Consider the following 18,716-nt stretch of genomic DNA (forward strand, 5'->3'; position numbering starts at 1 on the left):
TACCTCCTGTTCTCTTTTGGTGTTAGCTAAATTGATGTTACTTTAATTCACAATAGTTCAATTCAATCATTCTACTAGTGTACTAGTAGTCACTTGTTTCCTTCTAGTTTGATTCGTTGTCCGTTGTGCACTAGCGAGTCTTCTTTAGATTGTAGTAGGTGTAGTGGCTGCAGTTTGGGATGATAGATTAAGGGTATGTCCTCGGGTAGGGCAGAGTGTGGGGTTGGGGTTAGGGGGTGGGGTGGGAGGTAGGGGAGGTAAAGGGGGCAAATGAGCCTATAAGTTGAGAATCGGGTCATGGAACATAGGTTCACTAACGAGTAAGTCTATAGAGTTGGCAAAGATCCTTCAGAAGAGGAAGATTAATATAGAATGTGTCCAGGAGACTAGGTGGGTTGGATCGAGGGCGAAAAATGCGGATGGGTATAAGTTGTGGTACTCTGGAGTCCAGAGAGGTAAGAATGGAGTGGGTATCCTGGTAGATAGCCATCTTAGAGAGTGGGTGGTAGAGGTTAGGCAGGTGAATGATAGACTAATGACTATTAAATTGGTGGTGAGTGACTGTACTTTAAATGTCATTAGTGCGTACGCGCCGCAAGCGGGCTTGGATGAGGAGATTAAAAGGCGCTTTTGGGAGGGGTTGGATGACGTCGTTCGTAGTATTCCGCCTTCCGAGAGGTTATTCATAGGAGGAGATTTCAATAGTCATATTGGGTTGTCGGCAGATGGTTATACTGAGGTGCATGGCGGCTTTGGTTTCGGGGAGCGGAACGAAGGAGGCACTTCGCTGTTGGACTTTGCCAAGGCATTCAATCTAGTGATTGCGAACTCATGTTTTCCGAAGCGGGAGGAGCACTTGGTTACTTACCAAAGTTCGGTGGCGAAGACTCAGATTGACTATCTCATCCTCAGGGGATGCGACAGAAGGTTATGCAAGGATTGCAAAGTTATCCCAGGAGAGACCCTTGCGACGCAATATAGGCTTTTGGTGATGGACATTGGTATTAGGATAAAGAGGAAGAAAAGGTCCATACGAGGACGCCCGAGGATTATGTGGGGCGCTTTGACTAAGGATAAAGCTCAGGATTTGGAAGGAAGGTTATCGGCAATGGGAGCTTGGAGAAGTAGTGGGGACGCAAACACTATGTGGTCAACGATGGAGAACTATATAAGGAAGGCGGTGAGAGAGGTGTTAGGGACATCTTCGGGCCGCACCGGTGGCCACAAAGGAGACTGGTGGTGGAATGTAGTTGTCCAAGGTAAAGTGGAAGCAAAGAAGGCGGCTTACCTACGGTTAATAAGGAGCACTGGTGAGGAGGAGAAGAGAGCGAACAATGAGAGGTATAAGGTAGCTAGGAAGGAGGCGAAGATGGCAGTAACGGAGGCTAAGACGACAGCTTTTGCTCGTCTGTATGAGGAACTAGGGAACAAAGACGGGGAGAAGAAGTTATTCCGAATCGCTAAGGTGAGAGAGAGGACGGCTCAGGATCTGGACCAAGTGAGGTGCATAAAAGATGATGACGACAAAGTTTTGATGGGGGATGACCAGATTAAGAGGAGATGGCAGACCTACTTTCATAAACTCCTAAATGAAGAAGGGGATCAAGATATTTTACTAGGTGAATTGAGGAATGTCGACAGTCCCCATGAATTAAGTTATTGTAGGGACATTGAGGTTGATGAGGTCATGGAGGCAATGCGTAATATGAGAAGGGGCAGAGCTACCGGGCCAGACGAAATTCCGGTTGAACTTTGGAGGTGTTTGGGAAGAGCAGGCTTGGAATGACTTACTGGGTTGTTTAATGTTATATTCAAGACAAATAGGATGCCTGAAGAGTGGAGGTGGAGTACAATGGTTCCGTTGTATAAAAACAAAGGCGATATCTAGAGCTGTAACAACTATAGGGGTATCAAATTACTGAGTCATACCATGAAAGTCTGGGAGAGAGTGGTAGAAATGAGAGTGCGAAAGACGGTGTCTATTTTAGACAACCAGTTTGGGTTCATGCCGGGGCGATCTACCACAGAAGCTATCCACCTTATTAGGAGGATGGTGGAACAATACATGGATAAGAAGAAGGATCTCCACATGGTGTTTATTGATCTAGAGAAAGCGTACGACAAAGTTCCTAGGGAGGTCTTATGGAGCTGCTTAGAGGTTAAAAGGGTCCCGCCGGCCTACATTAGGGTAATTAAAGACATGTATGATGGAGCTAAGACTCGGGTTAGGACAGTAGGAGGCGACTCCGAGCACTTTTCGGTTGTTACGGGGTTACACCAAGGGTCTGCGTTCAGCCCTTTCCTATTTGCCCTGGTGATGGATGCACTAACTCATCATATTCAAGGAGATGTGCCATGGTGCATGCTATTTGCTGATGACATAGTTCTAATTGATGAGACACGAGGCGGCGTCAATGAGAGGCTAGAGGTTTGGAGACAAGCCCTTGAGTTTAAAGGCTTCAGGTTGAGCAGGACAAAGACGGAATACCTCGAGTGCAAATTTGGGGCCGAGCCGACGGAAACGGGAGTGTAAGTGAGGCTTGACTCTCAAGTCATTCCTAAGAGGAGTAGTTTCAAGTACCTTGAGTCAGTTATTCAGGGGATCGGGGAGATCGACGAGGATGTCACACACCGTATAGGGGTGGGGTGGATGAAGTGGAGGTTAGCGTCGGGAGTCCTGTGTGACAAGAAAGTGCCAACGTTACTAAAAGGTAAGTTTTATAGAGCAGTGGTTAGGCCTGCCATGTTGTATGGGACCGAGTGTTGGCCGGTTAAGAACTCACACATCCAGAAGATGAAAGTAGCAGAGATGAGGATGTTGAGGTGGATGTGCGGGCATACAAGGATGGATAAGATTAGGAATGGAGATATTCGAGAGAAGGTGGGCGTGGCCCCCATGGAGGATAAGATGCGGGAAGCAAGACTCAGATGGTTCGGGCACATTCAGAGGAGGAGCACTGAGGCACCGGTGAGGAGGTGCGAACGACTGGCTGTGGTGGGAACGAGGAGAGGTAGAGGGAGACCTAAGAAGTATTGGGGAGAGGTGATCAGGCAGGACATGACGCGACTTAGGATTACTGAGGACATGGCCCTTGACAGGGAATTGTGGAGGTCGAGCATTAAGGTTGTAGGCTAGGGGGAAGTTGTGAGTATTTTTACAGCGCACTATAGTGAGACTAGCCAGTTAGGAGTTAGTCTTAGGATGCCACTGGTCAGCTACTGATGCAGGGCTTTATCTGCTGGATATTATTATATCTTCCATTTTTTTCGTACTTCCTATATTTCTTATATTGCTGTTATTTTTATTTTATGTTATGCTATGTTATTTTATGTTATTTTATTATGAATCTATTGATAGTGCTAATATATCGTCTCTTGTCGCTGTGTTGAGCCGAGGGTCTCCTGGAAACAACCTCTCTACCCCTCGGAGTAGGGGTAAGGTCTGCGTACATATTATCCTCCCCAGACCCCACTTGTGGGATTATACTGGGTTGTTGTTGTTGTTGTTGTGGTATATAATCGGTAATTAGGTATACTAAATGTAATTATATCAAACCTTTAACATTAAGGGTAATATAGTTTCATATATGGCATAGGAATGTAAAAATTCCTTTACTAATTACTCACATACTAATCGCTTTTATATTTGGTTAACAATAGTTGCAAAACCTCCTCCTGCCCCCTGTTGTTAGCTATCATAACTTATTATCCTAAGGAAACAATTAGAACCACAACGAGCCATAATGGATCCCTTCCCTTTACCATATTGACGAACATTAACACCACCTCGGTACACTCTACTGCAAAATTTCTTAAAAATTCTTTTACCTTCGACATCTAGTCATTTGGCTAGCTAGTTGAAGTTTCCCTTTTGCACAAACGAATTGAGAAACGTGTATTGTTTCATGGAAAAATGTTTAATTTTACATCTATACTATCCGAAATTGTTAAATTCACACTCCATTATACCTTAAATTCATCCATACCCTCGTCGTTAACAAATTATCTCATATTTACCTTTGCCTCTAACCAAGCTCCAACAAGAATGAGTACACATCCACTTTTGACCATGGTTTAAATTACTCTTAAGTTGGAACCCCATATTGATGATTAAGATCATTCTCAGATTAAGAATTTAAATCTTCCAATATTTAAAAATTATGGTATTCTTGGGGAAGAGGTCTTATTTTATAACAAAGTTAAAAATCGTGACAATATTTAAAGACCAATCCCTTAGGGGACTACCGGTGCAATTTTGTGGGCAAATTTGACCACTCTCTTGTTTCATCCAATGATTCGCACAACAAATTTATAATGCAATGCGCTTTCTATATATGTCAAAGGGTTAAGGGCTCACCATGCATAAAACAATATAGATATAGCAAAAATGATATCGTATAGCCACTTTCAAAATAATAACCGAAATATATATGATATATATATATATGTATATATATATACATACTATAAGTTATATACAAAAATTATACAAATTTTATGCACTTTTTCAGCTACCAAATGTAAATAATTTCTGGCGCGGACTAAAAGTAAAAAAAGTCCGAAATAAGGAAAATGACACAGTGTCACACCTCCTTTTTCACTACCTACACCCGCAAGGGTATAAGGGAGTTTTTCCAATTTAAGTGACAATCAAAACGGGATTATTTTATTTTAAAAAAAATTCAGAGTCGTCACTTGGGATAATTTTATGGTGTCCCAAGTCACCGGTTTAAATCCCGAATCGAGGAAAAGATTGACTCTGTATTACAGTCCGCGAACACAGAAATTCGGGTAAGGAATTCTGTTAACCCGGGAGAAGGTGTTAGGCATTCCCAGATTCCGTGGTTCTAACACGGTCGCTCAACTGTTATAATCGACCTATTTACTTGATTTTAGTACATGTTTTAGCCTATGGTGCAATTTTAACTTTATAACCACTTTTATTTAATTATTTTTTTAGGAAGACTTCAACATTATTTAAAATACGTCTTGAACCACGTCACATAAATGCACCCGCGGTCCCCGACATATTTTATCTAACATTGTTGAGAGTTGGATTTGGGTCATATAAATGCACACCCGAGTTTATGTATCATGACCATGTCACGGGAACCGTACCCATAGTCACGATATTTATTATTAATCGCGCCTAAAGCAAGCTACGGTGTATTCATTTCCTATAATTTGGGGTTATAAAGGGTCAAAAGCTGCGAAATTATTGGGTGTCTTCCATATTCAAAATCATTACTGACTCATATCATACTAAGAAACAAAATGAAAACAACAAACATTTTATACTAAATCATTTCGAGACATATCAGTAACCTAAGTAAAAATTATTTTGTATCCAAACTTCAAGAGTAGATGATCCATGAAGCCACATGAATTGCAAACTTAGCAGAAAACAACTTACTTTAAACGATAAGGAGAGTGCCAAATCAACAGCTCCTCTCAAACCAAAGCATATGACGATGGTAGCTTTCTTTCTCAAAAACCTTCCGATTATATTGATAAGGGAAGTTTGTACAACAAATCATCTACGAAGTGAATGGAATGCGAAACCAACGCCATCGAACTCGGACGGAACCTCGACAAAGAACCAATGGAAACAGTCATCAAAACTCAACCAAAGAACTCGAGACTCGCTGGAAAAAGGTTGTAAAACGCTTTGGGACGCCTCACTGTTTAGCCCCGATTTTTGTTTGCTGCTTTTGTGCTTCTGTTGCTTCAGTGTGTGACTATGTGTGTGTTTAGTGCTACTGATATGAGGTCGATGGAGTTCTTTGCTGATGGGTTTGACTACTTAAAAGGATGTTCAAGAGTGAAGAAGTAGAAGTTCAGGGGGTGTTTTGAGGTTGAAGATGGTTTGTTCTTTGAAGAGTATGGTCTGTTATGGCGGTTATGGAGGGACTCCGGCGAGTTGGGTTGAGTCCGGTGACTTGGGGCAGAGTGTGTGAAGGAGACGAAGACGGGGAGGGGTGTGTTGAGGATGATCCGATGGGGGATGGGTCCGTGTATTGTCTGCGCAGCTTTTTTGTGTTTCTGCCTTCTCCCTTTCTTTTATTCTTTAGTGTTAGCTTGTTTTTATATACCTAGGTCTAGGTTAGTGGTAGTGTTTTAGGTTAAAGGGTATGAGCCTAGGAATTATGGGCTTGGCAATTGTGGGCTAGGTCCAAAATTAGGCCTAAAGATGGGTTGCCCGAGCCCAAGCTCTATTCTTTTGCCGCGAATGAGATTAAAAATACGCGCCCATTTATTAATTAGTCCTACTATTAAAATAATTATTAAAACAAAACTAACCATTAAACAAATCTATTTTTTTGTATTTTCAAACATTATATTAAAAATAAAAATACGATACTATTTTTATATATATTTTTTAGATTAAAAATGACTACAAAATATTAATGAACTTATTTTTTGTAGTTTTTGTTTTCTTGTACTAATATAAAGTAAAAGAGTCAAAATTACTTGAAATATCTATATTATGCCTAAATTAAATATTTTACGCTAATATATAAAAGATCTTGGGGAGGGTCAAAAATCACATGTCTACAGTTGCCCCTCTTTGACTGGAAACGTACAGAGTTTTCAGACAAAGACTGACTAGACAGGTTTTTGACCCGACCCTTATTTGGAGAGACTAAGACTAAGAGAGAAGGGAGTGTGACCGAGATCTGGCATTTGAGCTGCCTACATATCCTTGGCTATAAAGGAATCAGGCCACGTGTAGTTCAGAAATGAGTGAGGTGATGGAGTATGCCGAGGTAGAGATCCGGTCGAGGTGCCGTTCCATCGAGGTTCCGGTCTGCGGTCTCTGTTATTACATCAAAAATCAAAAGATGAAAAAGACTAGCTAAGCCTATCGACTACGAGCTACAAGATTCCTATCTATAAGTCTTCTGAAGCTTGATCTTGAGTCTTGAATGGTTCTTCATACAGACTTTAGATTTGAACCTTGACACTTGTTAGCTGCAGGTGCTAGCTCGTTCTTCTACAGCTTCTGGGTCAGGACCGGACATGTAGTGCTTGTGACCTCGGCTATGTCTTGAGCAGCTCACATCCTTCATCAACTTCTGAATTGCCTTCTGAATTGAATTCCCTTTTTTCCAGGTGGGCGCCTGATTGCTGAACCTGAACTGTCCTCCCTTGTTACTTGACACTATTTTCCCTTACACTTTGAACCATTTTCCTTGAAACTCGAACTGTCTTCCTTCGAAAATGTTTTCCCTGGAAACTTGAGTTGTTTTCCCTTGTCCTCCAGGTGGGCGCCTGACTGCTGAACTTGAAATTGAATGTAGTCCTCTGTTATCCAGGCGGGCTCCTGACTCTATCATACAGGTGGGCTCCTGATTTTACGAAACTTGAATTGTATGTCTCTATTCTCGAGGCGGACTCCTGACTTCTGAAATTTGAAATGCATTCCTCTATTATCCAGGCGGGCTCCTGATTTTCGAAACTTGAATTGTATACCTCTGTTCTTCAGGCGGGTTCCTGACTGCAAAAAGACAAAGAAATCAATTGAGAACTAAAAATTTGAATTGTATCACCTCTATTCTTCAGGCGGGCTCCTGATTGCTGAAACTTGAATTGTATGTCTCTATTCTTCATGCGGGTTCCTGACTGCAAAAAGATAAAGAAATCAATTGAGAACTAAAAATTTGAATTGTATCACCTCTGTTCTTCAGGCGGGCTCCTGATTGCTGAAACTTGAATTGTATGTCTCTATTCTCCAGGCGGACTCCTGACTTCCGAAACTTGAAATTGAATGTATCACCTCTGTTATTCAGGAGGGCTCCTGACTACTGAACTTGAACTGAATGTATTCCTCTGTTATCCAGGCGGGCTCCTGATTTCCGAAACTTGAATTGTATACCTCTGTTCTTCAGGCGAGTTCCTGACTGCAAAAAGACAAAACAAAGAAAACTTTCTGCCCCAGTTTGGAAAACTGGTTGTTTGTTACCACATACTAATAAGAACTAAAACTTGAATTGTGATGAGACTGAAATGCAACTTTTAAAAATTTAGAGACCGCAATGTATCTTAAAATTTAAACTTTATCTTATGTGAAAAATTCATCAGACTAAGATTCTCATCTTAGGTGAAAGATTCGACGGACTAAGATTTATCTTTATCTTAGGTGAAAAATTCATCAGACTAAGATTTTCATCTTAGGAGAAAGATTCAACAGACTAAGATTTTTATCTTTATCTTAGGTGAAAAATTCATCAGACTAAGATTCTCATCTTAGGTGAAAGATTCAACAGACTAAGATTTTTATCTTTATCTTAGGTGAAAAATTCATCAGACTAAGATTTTCATCTTAGGAGAAAGATTCAACAGACTAAGATTTTTATCTTTATCTTAGGTGAAAAATTCATCAGACTAAGATTTTCATCTTAGGAGAAAGATTCAACAGACTAAGATTTTTATCTTTATCTTAGGTGAAAAATTCATCAGACTAAGATTTTCATCTTAGGAGAAAGATTCAACAGACTAAGATTTTTATCTTTAACTTCCTTTCTTTTCAAATTATGCCTTCCTTTCTTGTTCCCAAATTATGCCTTCCTTTCTTCTTCTTTTTTCGACTTCTGCCTTCCCCTTCTTTAAATTATGCCTTCCTTTCTTTCTCCTCAAATTCTGCCTTCCTTTCGTTTTTCCAACTTCTGCCTTTATCTTAGGTGAAAGATTCATCGGACTAAGATTTTTATCTTAGGTGAAAAATTCAACAGACTAAGATTTCTTTATCTTAGGTGAAAGATTCAACAGACTAAGATTTCTTTATCTTAGGTGAAAAAATTCATCAGACTAAGATTTCTTTTAACCATTTTCCTTCAAAATTTGTTTTATCTACCCACTAACTTGAATTATCTTCTTTCAGAACCGCTTCCCTAAAAACTAGTATTGTCCTCCTTCAAAAAAAACCACTTCCCTAAAAACTAGTGTTTCATTCCTCCAAAAATTACTTTTCTTAGAACTGGTGTTTCTTTCCTGAAAACTACTTCCCTCTCTTTTTCTATCTTTTTTTTAAAACACTTGTATTGATCTTCATGTTCTTCAGATGGGTACCCGAAAAAAATTTCAACACGACAGAAAATATTCTGCCCCAGTTTGATAATCCTCCTGTAGCATATCTTTCTGCCATCAATATCATTTCCATTCCCCTGTTTCAAATCAAAGAAAATTCTGTCAGTTTAAAAGTGCGGTGGTTGGTTGTGGTACTCCCGCTGGGATGCCTTTGCTTTTTCCTTTCCATGCTTTGCGTTCTCCAACCATCTTTGAAACTTGGCTGATAACTTCCGCCCTTCTTGACGACTATCTCTCAATTATTACTTCTAGTCTTCTTATCTGACCCCATATATTTTGTGACAACTGATTCTTCTTGAAGGTCTTGCATGTTTACTGATTAATCGCTTTCCCCGTCATCTGTGTCACTGAAAAACCCTTTTTCCCCGTTCAATCCCAATACCCTCTATCTGTTGCATTATTCCTGAACCGATATCTACCAAACTTTGTGTTTCATAAGGATCCCAAAGTATGTTGATTATTACCAGCTCAGTGCTCTTGTCATTTTTCCTGACTTGTGACCCCATTTTGTGCAATTGGAAAGCTGGTGGAAAATTTTGAAGTCATTACTCACTTGTTACGACCAAAAGACTCAGAAAGGGGAAATAAACAAAACAAAAGGAACAGAGTAAAATACAATAGAAAGAGATGATTTCTAACAAGAAAATTACACAGTAGAAACCTATCCGATGTGGATACCGACTCTAATGACCTTGACATGCACATGCTACCAATTCTGTTAAGCAAACCTGATGGTCAGCTCTTGTTGTTCCTTTTTGCCGTGAAACTGGGCTTCATTGCTCCGCTTATCCAATTTGATTCGCATTCCTTATTCGGCTTGTAGTTCCCAAAGGGTTTTCACCATCAAACCTCTCTCATTTCGTTCTTTCTCCCAACTTACTGTCGTCTCAAGGTGCCCGTGAAGGTTTTCACCAATAAGACTCTCTCATTTTTTATTTCTCTCAGCTTTCATCACCTTGCGATATCCATGAGGATTTTTATCAATAAGATTCTCTCATTTTCATTTTCCTTGTTTGGACCGGAGTGTTGCCCCTTACATGAATTACCTTATCTGCTTGACTTGGCATTTCTCAAAGACTGATCAGAAGGTCTTTCTTTGGACCGTAATGTAGGCTTTTGGATGGGTTAGAAAGAAAGGGTATAAAAGGCTCAAAACAATTTCAAAATGGGTTAAAATTACAACTTTCGGAATCCAACTTCTCACAACAACCACAATTTCTGCCCCAGTTTCTTGCTTGGGGACTTTTTGGATTTTTGTTTTGGTATGACTGAACCTCAGAGAGGCTGCCTACGTACCCTTTCGGGATCAAGTCAAACGTAGTTCACATCATAGAAACTACGTTGTTGCGATTTTCTTTCTCTCTCTTTCTTTTTCTTTTTTTTTCTTTTTCTTTTTTTTTCTTTTTCCTTTCTTTTCTTCATTTTCTTTTTCTTTCTTCTCTTTCTTTCTTTTCTTTTCTTTTCTTCCCTTTTTTTTTCTTTTCCTTTCTTTATTTCCTCTTTTCCTTTCTTCCTTTTCCTTTTTTTTTCTTTTTCCTTCTTTTTCCATTTGCGTATCTTCGGCACTTGCATTTCTTTAATTGTGCCGTTGATTCCGAAAGAGGGGTATGAAAGAAAACAAATAAGGCTCAACGAGGTTGAGAAAAGGGTAACGTGTTTAGATAGCAGAACAAAACGCCTTCGTCATTTCAAACTTCAAAATATGCCAAATACAAATAAGTACAATCAGAATAAAGAAACCATACACATCATCTCTTGACCGCATCGGAATTGACGGCCATTTCCACACATTTTTCTTCTATATCTGTCAGATATAATGTGCCATTCGACAACACTCTTACTCTTATTACCACGACCGACCCCCTGTCAATTTGGCCAACTTGCTTTTACGGGGATTTTTATGTTTTACTTGCCCCATTTTCACATGGTTCGGGCATCAAACAACCTCAAAATGTCCCAATCTGTTCTCATTTCCTCAAGTGTCCTTATCATTTTCAAAATGGTCTCATTGCTTCGCAAATTTTGAAGATCAGACTGAGAATTATGCGTGCATGTCATGTCACTAGATCCGGCAAAAGGCAAAACAAAAAGTTAGAAAAGAACTAAACAAAGAAAATGATTGAGAGTAACAACAAATCGGAATTTGCATTAGACAAACGATGAAATCGTTCGAATAACAAAACAAAAACAAAACAAACTGGATTGCAACCCTAGAATGAACTGAAACAAACCTAGACAACCCTAGACAAACCACTACGACTAAACAAGCTAGACAAAAATGAAAGGATAGGAGGGTTTGAACACAAGACAATATCCGGATTACAACCCTGCAAATAACCCGGACAACAGAAATGACAGCCAAATGGACCACCAAAGCTCTTCCCCAGCTGACTTAGGAATGGAGCGTCTTTCCAATTACAAACACGACATCTTAGCCACTAAGCTTCGCATCCATATTGCCATGACTACTATCTGCTTCAGTATCTTCAACTTCAGTCAACAAGTTCCCAAGAGTATTGTTACAACCCATATCCACATGTGTTAGTTCATGCCATATATTAGTTAACATAAATCCAAAAAGGAATTATCTTTGAGATGATAAGAAGTCAATCCTATTGGTCTTAAGTGATACAAGAGTGTATAAGGGTGATTAACCAGTATTAGAAGTTAAACGAATCAAGGATGTTGTAACTCATATTTTCAGGTAATCTAGCGGTGCTTAATACACTCAAGAGGTCATTTATTAAGGTATTTTAATCATATAATATCCGTATCATAAGTTTTGAAGTCAAACGAGTTATGAAACAAAAGTCGACAAAAGTTGTCGCAACTTAGGTTCATAATTTTACTTAAACATTAGGTCAAATGTTTCTAATCTTTTCTCATAATTTACAAGGAATTACGGGGTGATCTACCAACCAAATTAAATATCTATGAGTCTAGTTTCCAACGCATTAAACCGTTCATCGATACGATCTCGGAGTAGAGAGATATTCGCATTTTCGCGAGACTGCGCCAAGCACCTCTCTATGGGGCCCACTAAGTCGGTTTAAGATATTTGGACCTATATAGGATGCCTCCAACCCGTTTTAAGTCATTTCTTTTCACTATTTTCAGACCTTAGAACCCTAGGAACATCCTCTCAAGGTTCTCTCAAGATTCAAGACCCAAAAAAAGGGCAAACAACACAAATCAAGTGTCGGGAATTCCGTGGCGCTAGTAAGTCTCTTGTTCTTCTTGTTGTTGCTCATTTTTGTGTCGTTCCAGCTCGTGTGGGAGGTGGTTTTAAAGGGTTTATGTTCTGTAAATACTCCCTCATGTTCTTAATATCAATCCTAGGTGATTTCAAGCCTTCTAAAGTGATTCTAGTGCCGAAAAACACTAATTGATCGCTAGTTTCGCTTTGTTGTTGTTGTGGCAGCATTGGAGGGATATTTCATGGAAATTTAAGGTCAAATTGGAGTTGTTATTTCTGTATAAAGGTAAGGAACCTCTTACTCTATATGTATTTAAGATTATCCAAGTTGCGGCTAAGCCATTGAAGCTAGAACTTGTGAGATATATATCGAAAGGCTTGGTAGTAATGTTATTGTTTTGTGGACTGTTTTGCGTTGTTGTTGGGCTGCGTATTTTACTACTATCTTGTGGAGTTTTGGAGGAGTAAGGGTGTGGAGAAACACCATATATATGTAGGGTTATGGGCTGATAGTTATTCGTAACATTTCCAGGTTGTTTGACACGACTACGGTGGTCGTCGTATGTATGGAGTGATTAGGCTATGTGTGGACTATTTTGGGAGGCTCAATATGTTTATTATTGATGTTGTTTGGGCTGTTTGGTGACTGTTTTGAATGGTGTGAGGTCATATATATAGGGGAGGTGCTGTCCGTTTCATCGTAAAATAGGTTGTGGTCGATACATAATAGTTATGACGCTTAAATGATAACGATAGTATCGTTTCTCTTATTGTAGACTAAGGAGTTTTGACAATTGCATAGCTTGAGATTGGGGCAGTATATACAAGGTATGTGAGGCTATCCCTTTCCTTCTTTTGCACGACTCCGATTGTACATAATGTAATGAACGAGCTTCCAAAGATACTCTACTCTTAGAAGCTAGCAGTACTTACATTGTTTTCCCTCTTATGGAACGATTGATGTTAATGTTGCTTCTCTTATTCTTATGTTATCAATGTTATTGGTACTTCCTGATTCTTATAAGGTTCATAGTGAAGAGTTAGTCCTAATAACGTGTACAGAGGATACCGACCTTACGTCACTCCGAAAGGTTTAGAATGTGATTCCATGAGTCGAGCATGCATTATATATATGTATCTATTTTACTCTACCGAGCCACGCTATAGTTGGCCGGGTACGGCACCTATTGTGCAACCACTGATCAGTTGGGTTTTACCGAGCTCCACGTGGCCGGGTACGATTCTACCGAGCCTATTATGGCCGGGTACGATATGATGATGATGATGCCCACAGAGGCGAATGCTTTAAAGGTTTATGTATTTATACATATGTATCATGCATTTCATGTAAGTAGCCCTCAGAGGTACTAAGATGTTACAGGTTGTATATTCTCTATCCTTGCTTACATTACTGATCGTATTTATGGTTCCTTGCCTTACATACTCAGTACTTTATTCGTACTGACGTCCTTTTATTTGTGGACGCTGCATGTCGTGCTGCAGGTCCTGATAGACAGGCAGGTGCAGCTCCCCCACCACAGTAGACTGTCCAGTTCAGCGGTGATTGGCGAGATCCCTTCTCCGGACTTGCCTTGGTCTTGGTATGCAATTTTTGTTATAGACATTATGGGTATGTCGGGGCCCTGTTCCGGCTATGTTGCAACACTTATGTTCTTTTAGAGGCTCATAGACAGGTGTCGGCTCATGTATAGTTTGGTATGCCTTGTCGGCTAGTTTTTGTTGTATAGTCTTTCATAGTAGCGTGGTAGCTCATACCTTATACGTAGTTTCTTGATTGTCTGGTCATCCCCTGCTATGTATGTTCATGCCGTCATATTTTATTGCTGGTTGTCCATGATCTAGGTCTACCATTTATATTGATCTCGTCAGCCTTAAAAGATAATAATGAAGGTTAGATGAAATGTACGTTGGTGCTCGGCAAGTGTGGTCGGGTGCTAGTCATGGCCCTTCAGTTTGGGTCGTGACAAACTTGGTATCAGAGCAAGTCTGTCCTAGGGGTTGTCTATGAGCCGTGTCTAGTAGAGTCTTGATTATGGATGTGTAGCGCGCCACATTTATAATCAGGAGGCTACATGACATCTAGGGTTGTTACCTTCTTCCTGAATCTAGATCGTGCGTAGAGTTGAGTCGTAAGTGTTCGTCTCTAATATTCACCTTGTTTTTTCAGTGATGCCTTCGACTAGGAAGCAAACGATTAGTAGACGGCTTGATACAGCAGCGGGAGAGGGTACCAGTCAGGTGCCCCAAGTCAGAGCAGGACAAAGTGAGGCTCAAAGTGAGATGCCCTCTCATACCTTATCTACTCCATCTCCTCCAGAGGATATTAGAAGGCACCCAGCGCCTCCAGTTCCTCCGTCTGGCACTCCAGACCAGGATATGCGGAGTGCTTTGCAGTTATTGACTAGCTTGGTAGCTGCTCAGGCTCAGAGGCAGAATACAGGTGCTGCTGAGAAACCAGTTAGTACAAGAGTTCGTGATTTTATTAATTTAGACCCTCCAGTGTTTACCGGATCAGACCCCAAGGAGGACCCACAGACTTTTATTGACCAGGTTCATCGTACACTTCGGGTTATGCATGTTAGTGATACAGAGGCAGTAGAGTTGGCTTCTTATCGGCTACGGGATTTAGCGGTTCTCTGGTATGATAGTTGGGAGAGATCCAGGGGTCCGAACCCTCCTCCAGCTGTGTGGAAGGAATTTTCTGAGGCCTTTCTTCGTCACTACTTGCCAGTTGAGATACGACGAGCTAGAGCTGATAAGTTCTTGAACCTTAGACAAGGTAATATGAGTGTGCGAGAGTACAGTATGCAGTTTGATTCTTTGGCAAGGTATGCTCCCCATATGGTGGCCGAGATGAGTGATAGGGTGCATATGTTCGTGAATGGGTTGGGACCACATCTAATAAATGAGTGTACGACAGCCTCCTTGGTGGAGGGCATGGATATTTCCCGTATTCAAGCTTATGCCCAGACCCTAGAGGATCGTAAGCGCCAGCAGAGGGCAGTTAGGGAGCAGGATAGAGGCCAGCATAAGAGGGCGAGATTTGCAGGGTATTCTGATGACTTCAGAGGCCGCATCAGGCCACAGTTTTCGAGGAGTTCGGCGCCACCTGTAGCTAGTGCTCCTCCACAGTTTCAGAGGCCTCGATATGATCGATCCTATTCTGGTCCAGGTCAGAGTTCGCGGGCATCTGGCTCGCAACATCACAGGGATACTAGTCAGATGAGACCCCCAACACCACATTGTGATCAGTGCGGCAAGGCCCACTTTGGACTGTGTCGTCGAGGTTCTGATGCATGCTATTCGTGCGGGCAGCCTGGCCATATGATGCGGGATTGTCCTAATAGAGGAGGTGATGGTATGGCTCAGCCGACTGGATCTGTGTCTGGTTCTTCCTCATCAGTTCGACCTCCAGCACGGGGTTTTCAGCAGTCGACAGGTCGTGGTAGGGGTAGAGGTGCAGTGCCGAGTTCGAGTGGTGCTCAAAATCGAACCTATGCTCTAGTAGGTCGACAGGATCTCGAGTCGTCTCCAGATGTTGTTACAGGTATTATATCTGTGTTTTCTTATGATGTATATGCGCTGATTGATCCGGGATCTACATTATCATATGTTACACCCTTTGTGGCTAATAAGTTTGGCATTGAACCTGAATTGATAAGTAAACCCCTTGCGGTATCTACTCCGATAGGAGATTCTGTGATTGCTAGAAGGGTATATAGAGGTTGCACTGTGATGATTTGTAGTCGTCAAACCTCGGCAAATTTATTTGAGTTAGAAATGGTTGATTTTGATGTGATAATGGGAATGGACTGGTTGGCCTCATGCTATGCAAATGTTGACTGCCGTACGAAGATGGTTAGGTTCCAATTTCCAGGTGAACCCGTCATTGAATGGAAAGGGAACATTGCTACACCGAAAGGTAGGTTTATTTCCTATCTTAAGGCAAGGAAAATGATCTCAAAAGGTTACATTTATCATCTCGTTCGCGTTAGGGATGCGGAGGCGAAACCGCCTACTTTACAATCAATCCCTGTGGTCAACGAATTCCCAGATGTTTTCCCAGATGAACTCCCAGGCCTTCCTCCTGAAAGGGAGATTGAGTTTAGCATTGATGTGTTGCCTGACACTCAACCGATCTCTATTCCTCCATACAGAATGGCCCCGGCAGAGTTGCGAGAGTTGAAGGTGCAGTTGAAGGACTTGCTGGATAAGGGCTTTATTAGGCCTAGCACTTCACCTTGGGGTGCACCAGTCCTATTCGTGCGGAAGAAAGACGGGTCGTTACGGATGTGTATCGACTATCGACAGTTGAATAAGTCTACTATAAAGAACAAGTATCCACTTCCAAGAATTGATGACCTGTTTGACCAACTCCAGGGTGCCAAGTATTTCTCCAAGATTGATTTACGTTCAGGGTATCATCAGGTAAGGGTTAGGGAGAAAGATATTCCAAAGACGGCCTTCCGGACAAGATATGGGCACTTTGAGTTCTTGGTGATGTCGTTCGGGCTAACAAATGCCCCAGCAACTTTTATGGATCTCATGAATACTATATTCAGGCCCTATCTTGATGTGTTCGTGATTGTATTCATTGATGACATTCTAGTATATTCTCGTTCGGAGGCGGAACATGCGGGCCACTTGCGGATAGTATTACAGATGCTTCAGGATCGTAAGTTATATGCTAAGCTCTCCAAATGTGAATTCTGGCTGAACTCAGTAGCATTCCTTGGCCATGTGATATCTGATGAGGGTATTAGTGTCGACACTCAGAAGATCGATGCAGTAAAGAATTGGCCGAGACCTACAACACCATCAGAAGTCCGCAGCTTCCTAGGGCTAGCAGGATATTATAGGCGGTTTGTAGAAGGATTTTCCTCTATATCATCACCATTGACTAAGTTAACACAAAAAGCTACCAAATTCCAGTGGTCTGACACTTGTGAACGTAGTTTTCAGGAGTTGAAGAATCGATTGACATCTGCACCAGTGCTCACTCTTCCTGAAGGAACAGAAGGTTATGTGGTATATTGTGATGCCTCAGGTATAGGTTTGGGGTGCGTATTGATGCAGCGTGGGAATGTGATTGCTTATGCATCAAGACAATTGAAGAAGCATGAAAAGAATTATCCAACCCATGATTTGGAATTGGCTGCAGTAATATATGCTTTGAAGATATGGCGGCACTACTTATACGGCGTCCATGTTGACATCTACACAGATCACAAGAGTTTACAATACATCTTCAAGCAGAAAGAGTTGAATTTGAGGCAGCGTAGGTGGCTTGAATTATTGAAAGACTACGACGTCGAGATATTGTATCATCCCGGTAAAGCCAATGTTGTGGCAGATGCTCTCAGCCGTAAATCAATGGGAAGCTTAGTACATATTGAGGCAGGTAGATGGGGGTTGATTAAAGAGCTTCATCAGCTAGCCAATATGAGAATCAGATTGTTAGACTCTGATGATGGAGGTGTTACTGTACAGAATACATCAGAATCATCTTTGGTAGCCGAGGTAAAAGCACGACAATATGAAGATCCTATCTTAGTACGATTAAGAGAAAGCATTCAACAGTGTAAAAGTATGGCTTTTGGGATCGGAAAAGATGGGGCACTGAGATACCAGAGCCGATTGTGTGTGCCTAATGTGGCAGGGTTGCGAGAGAAGATTATGAATGAGATTCATCAATCCCGATATTCCATCCATCCCGGCTCGACAAAGATGTATCATGATGTCAAGGAGCAGTATTGGTGGGATAATATGAAGAAGTCTATTGCAGAATTTGTAGCCCAGTGTCCCAATTGTCAACAAGTAAAGATAGAACATCAGAAACCCGGTGGATTGCTTCAAAATATAGAGATTCCGACCTGGAAGTGGGAGGTGATTAATATGGACTTCATTATTGGATTACCTCGCTCTTATCATAAGTTTGACTCCATCTGGGTGATAATTGATCGACTTACAAAATGTGCCCATTTTCTTCCAGTGAAGACAACTTACACGGCTGAAGATTATGCAAAGTTGTATATCAAGGAGATTGTTAGGCTTCATGGTGTGCCCATATCTATTATATCAGACCGAGGAGCTCAATTTACGGCTAACTTTTGGAGGTCTTTCCAGAAGGGTTTAGGCACACAGGTAAATCTCAGCACTGCATTTCATCCGCAGACTGACGGACAGGCTGAACGTACCATTCAGACACTGGAAGATATGCTACGAGCATGTGTTCTAGATTTTAAGGGGAATTGGGATGATCATCTTCCACTCATAGAATTCGCCTATAACAATAGCTACCATTCCAGTATTAAAATGGCCCCATACGAGGCACTATACGGGAGGAGATGTAGATCACCAGTTGGATGGTTCGAAGTCGGTGAAACAGAATTATATGGGCCAGATTTGATTC

General features: G+C 41.2%; 1 protein-coding gene across 1 annotated transcript; it reads left to right on the plus strand.

Moving 5' to 3' along the window:
• The first annotated feature begins 535 nt into the window (after positions 1–535).
• LOC138878450 (uncharacterized) lies at positions 536–5,833 on the plus strand. Its single transcript, XM_070158128.1, has 2 exons — positions 536–1,348; positions 5,732–5,833. The coding sequence occupies exons 1-2, from the start codon at positions 536–538 to the stop codon at positions 5,831–5,833; spliced, it is 915 nt and encodes a 304-aa protein (XP_070014229.1).
• Positions 5,834–18,716: the final 12,883 nt, after the last annotated feature.

The sequence above is a fragment of the Nicotiana sylvestris genome, chromosome 9, assembly GCF_000393655.2.
Source record: "Nicotiana sylvestris chromosome 9, ASM39365v2, whole genome shotgun sequence".
NCBI lineage: Eukaryota > Viridiplantae > Streptophyta > Magnoliopsida > Solanales > Solanaceae > Nicotiana > Nicotiana sylvestris.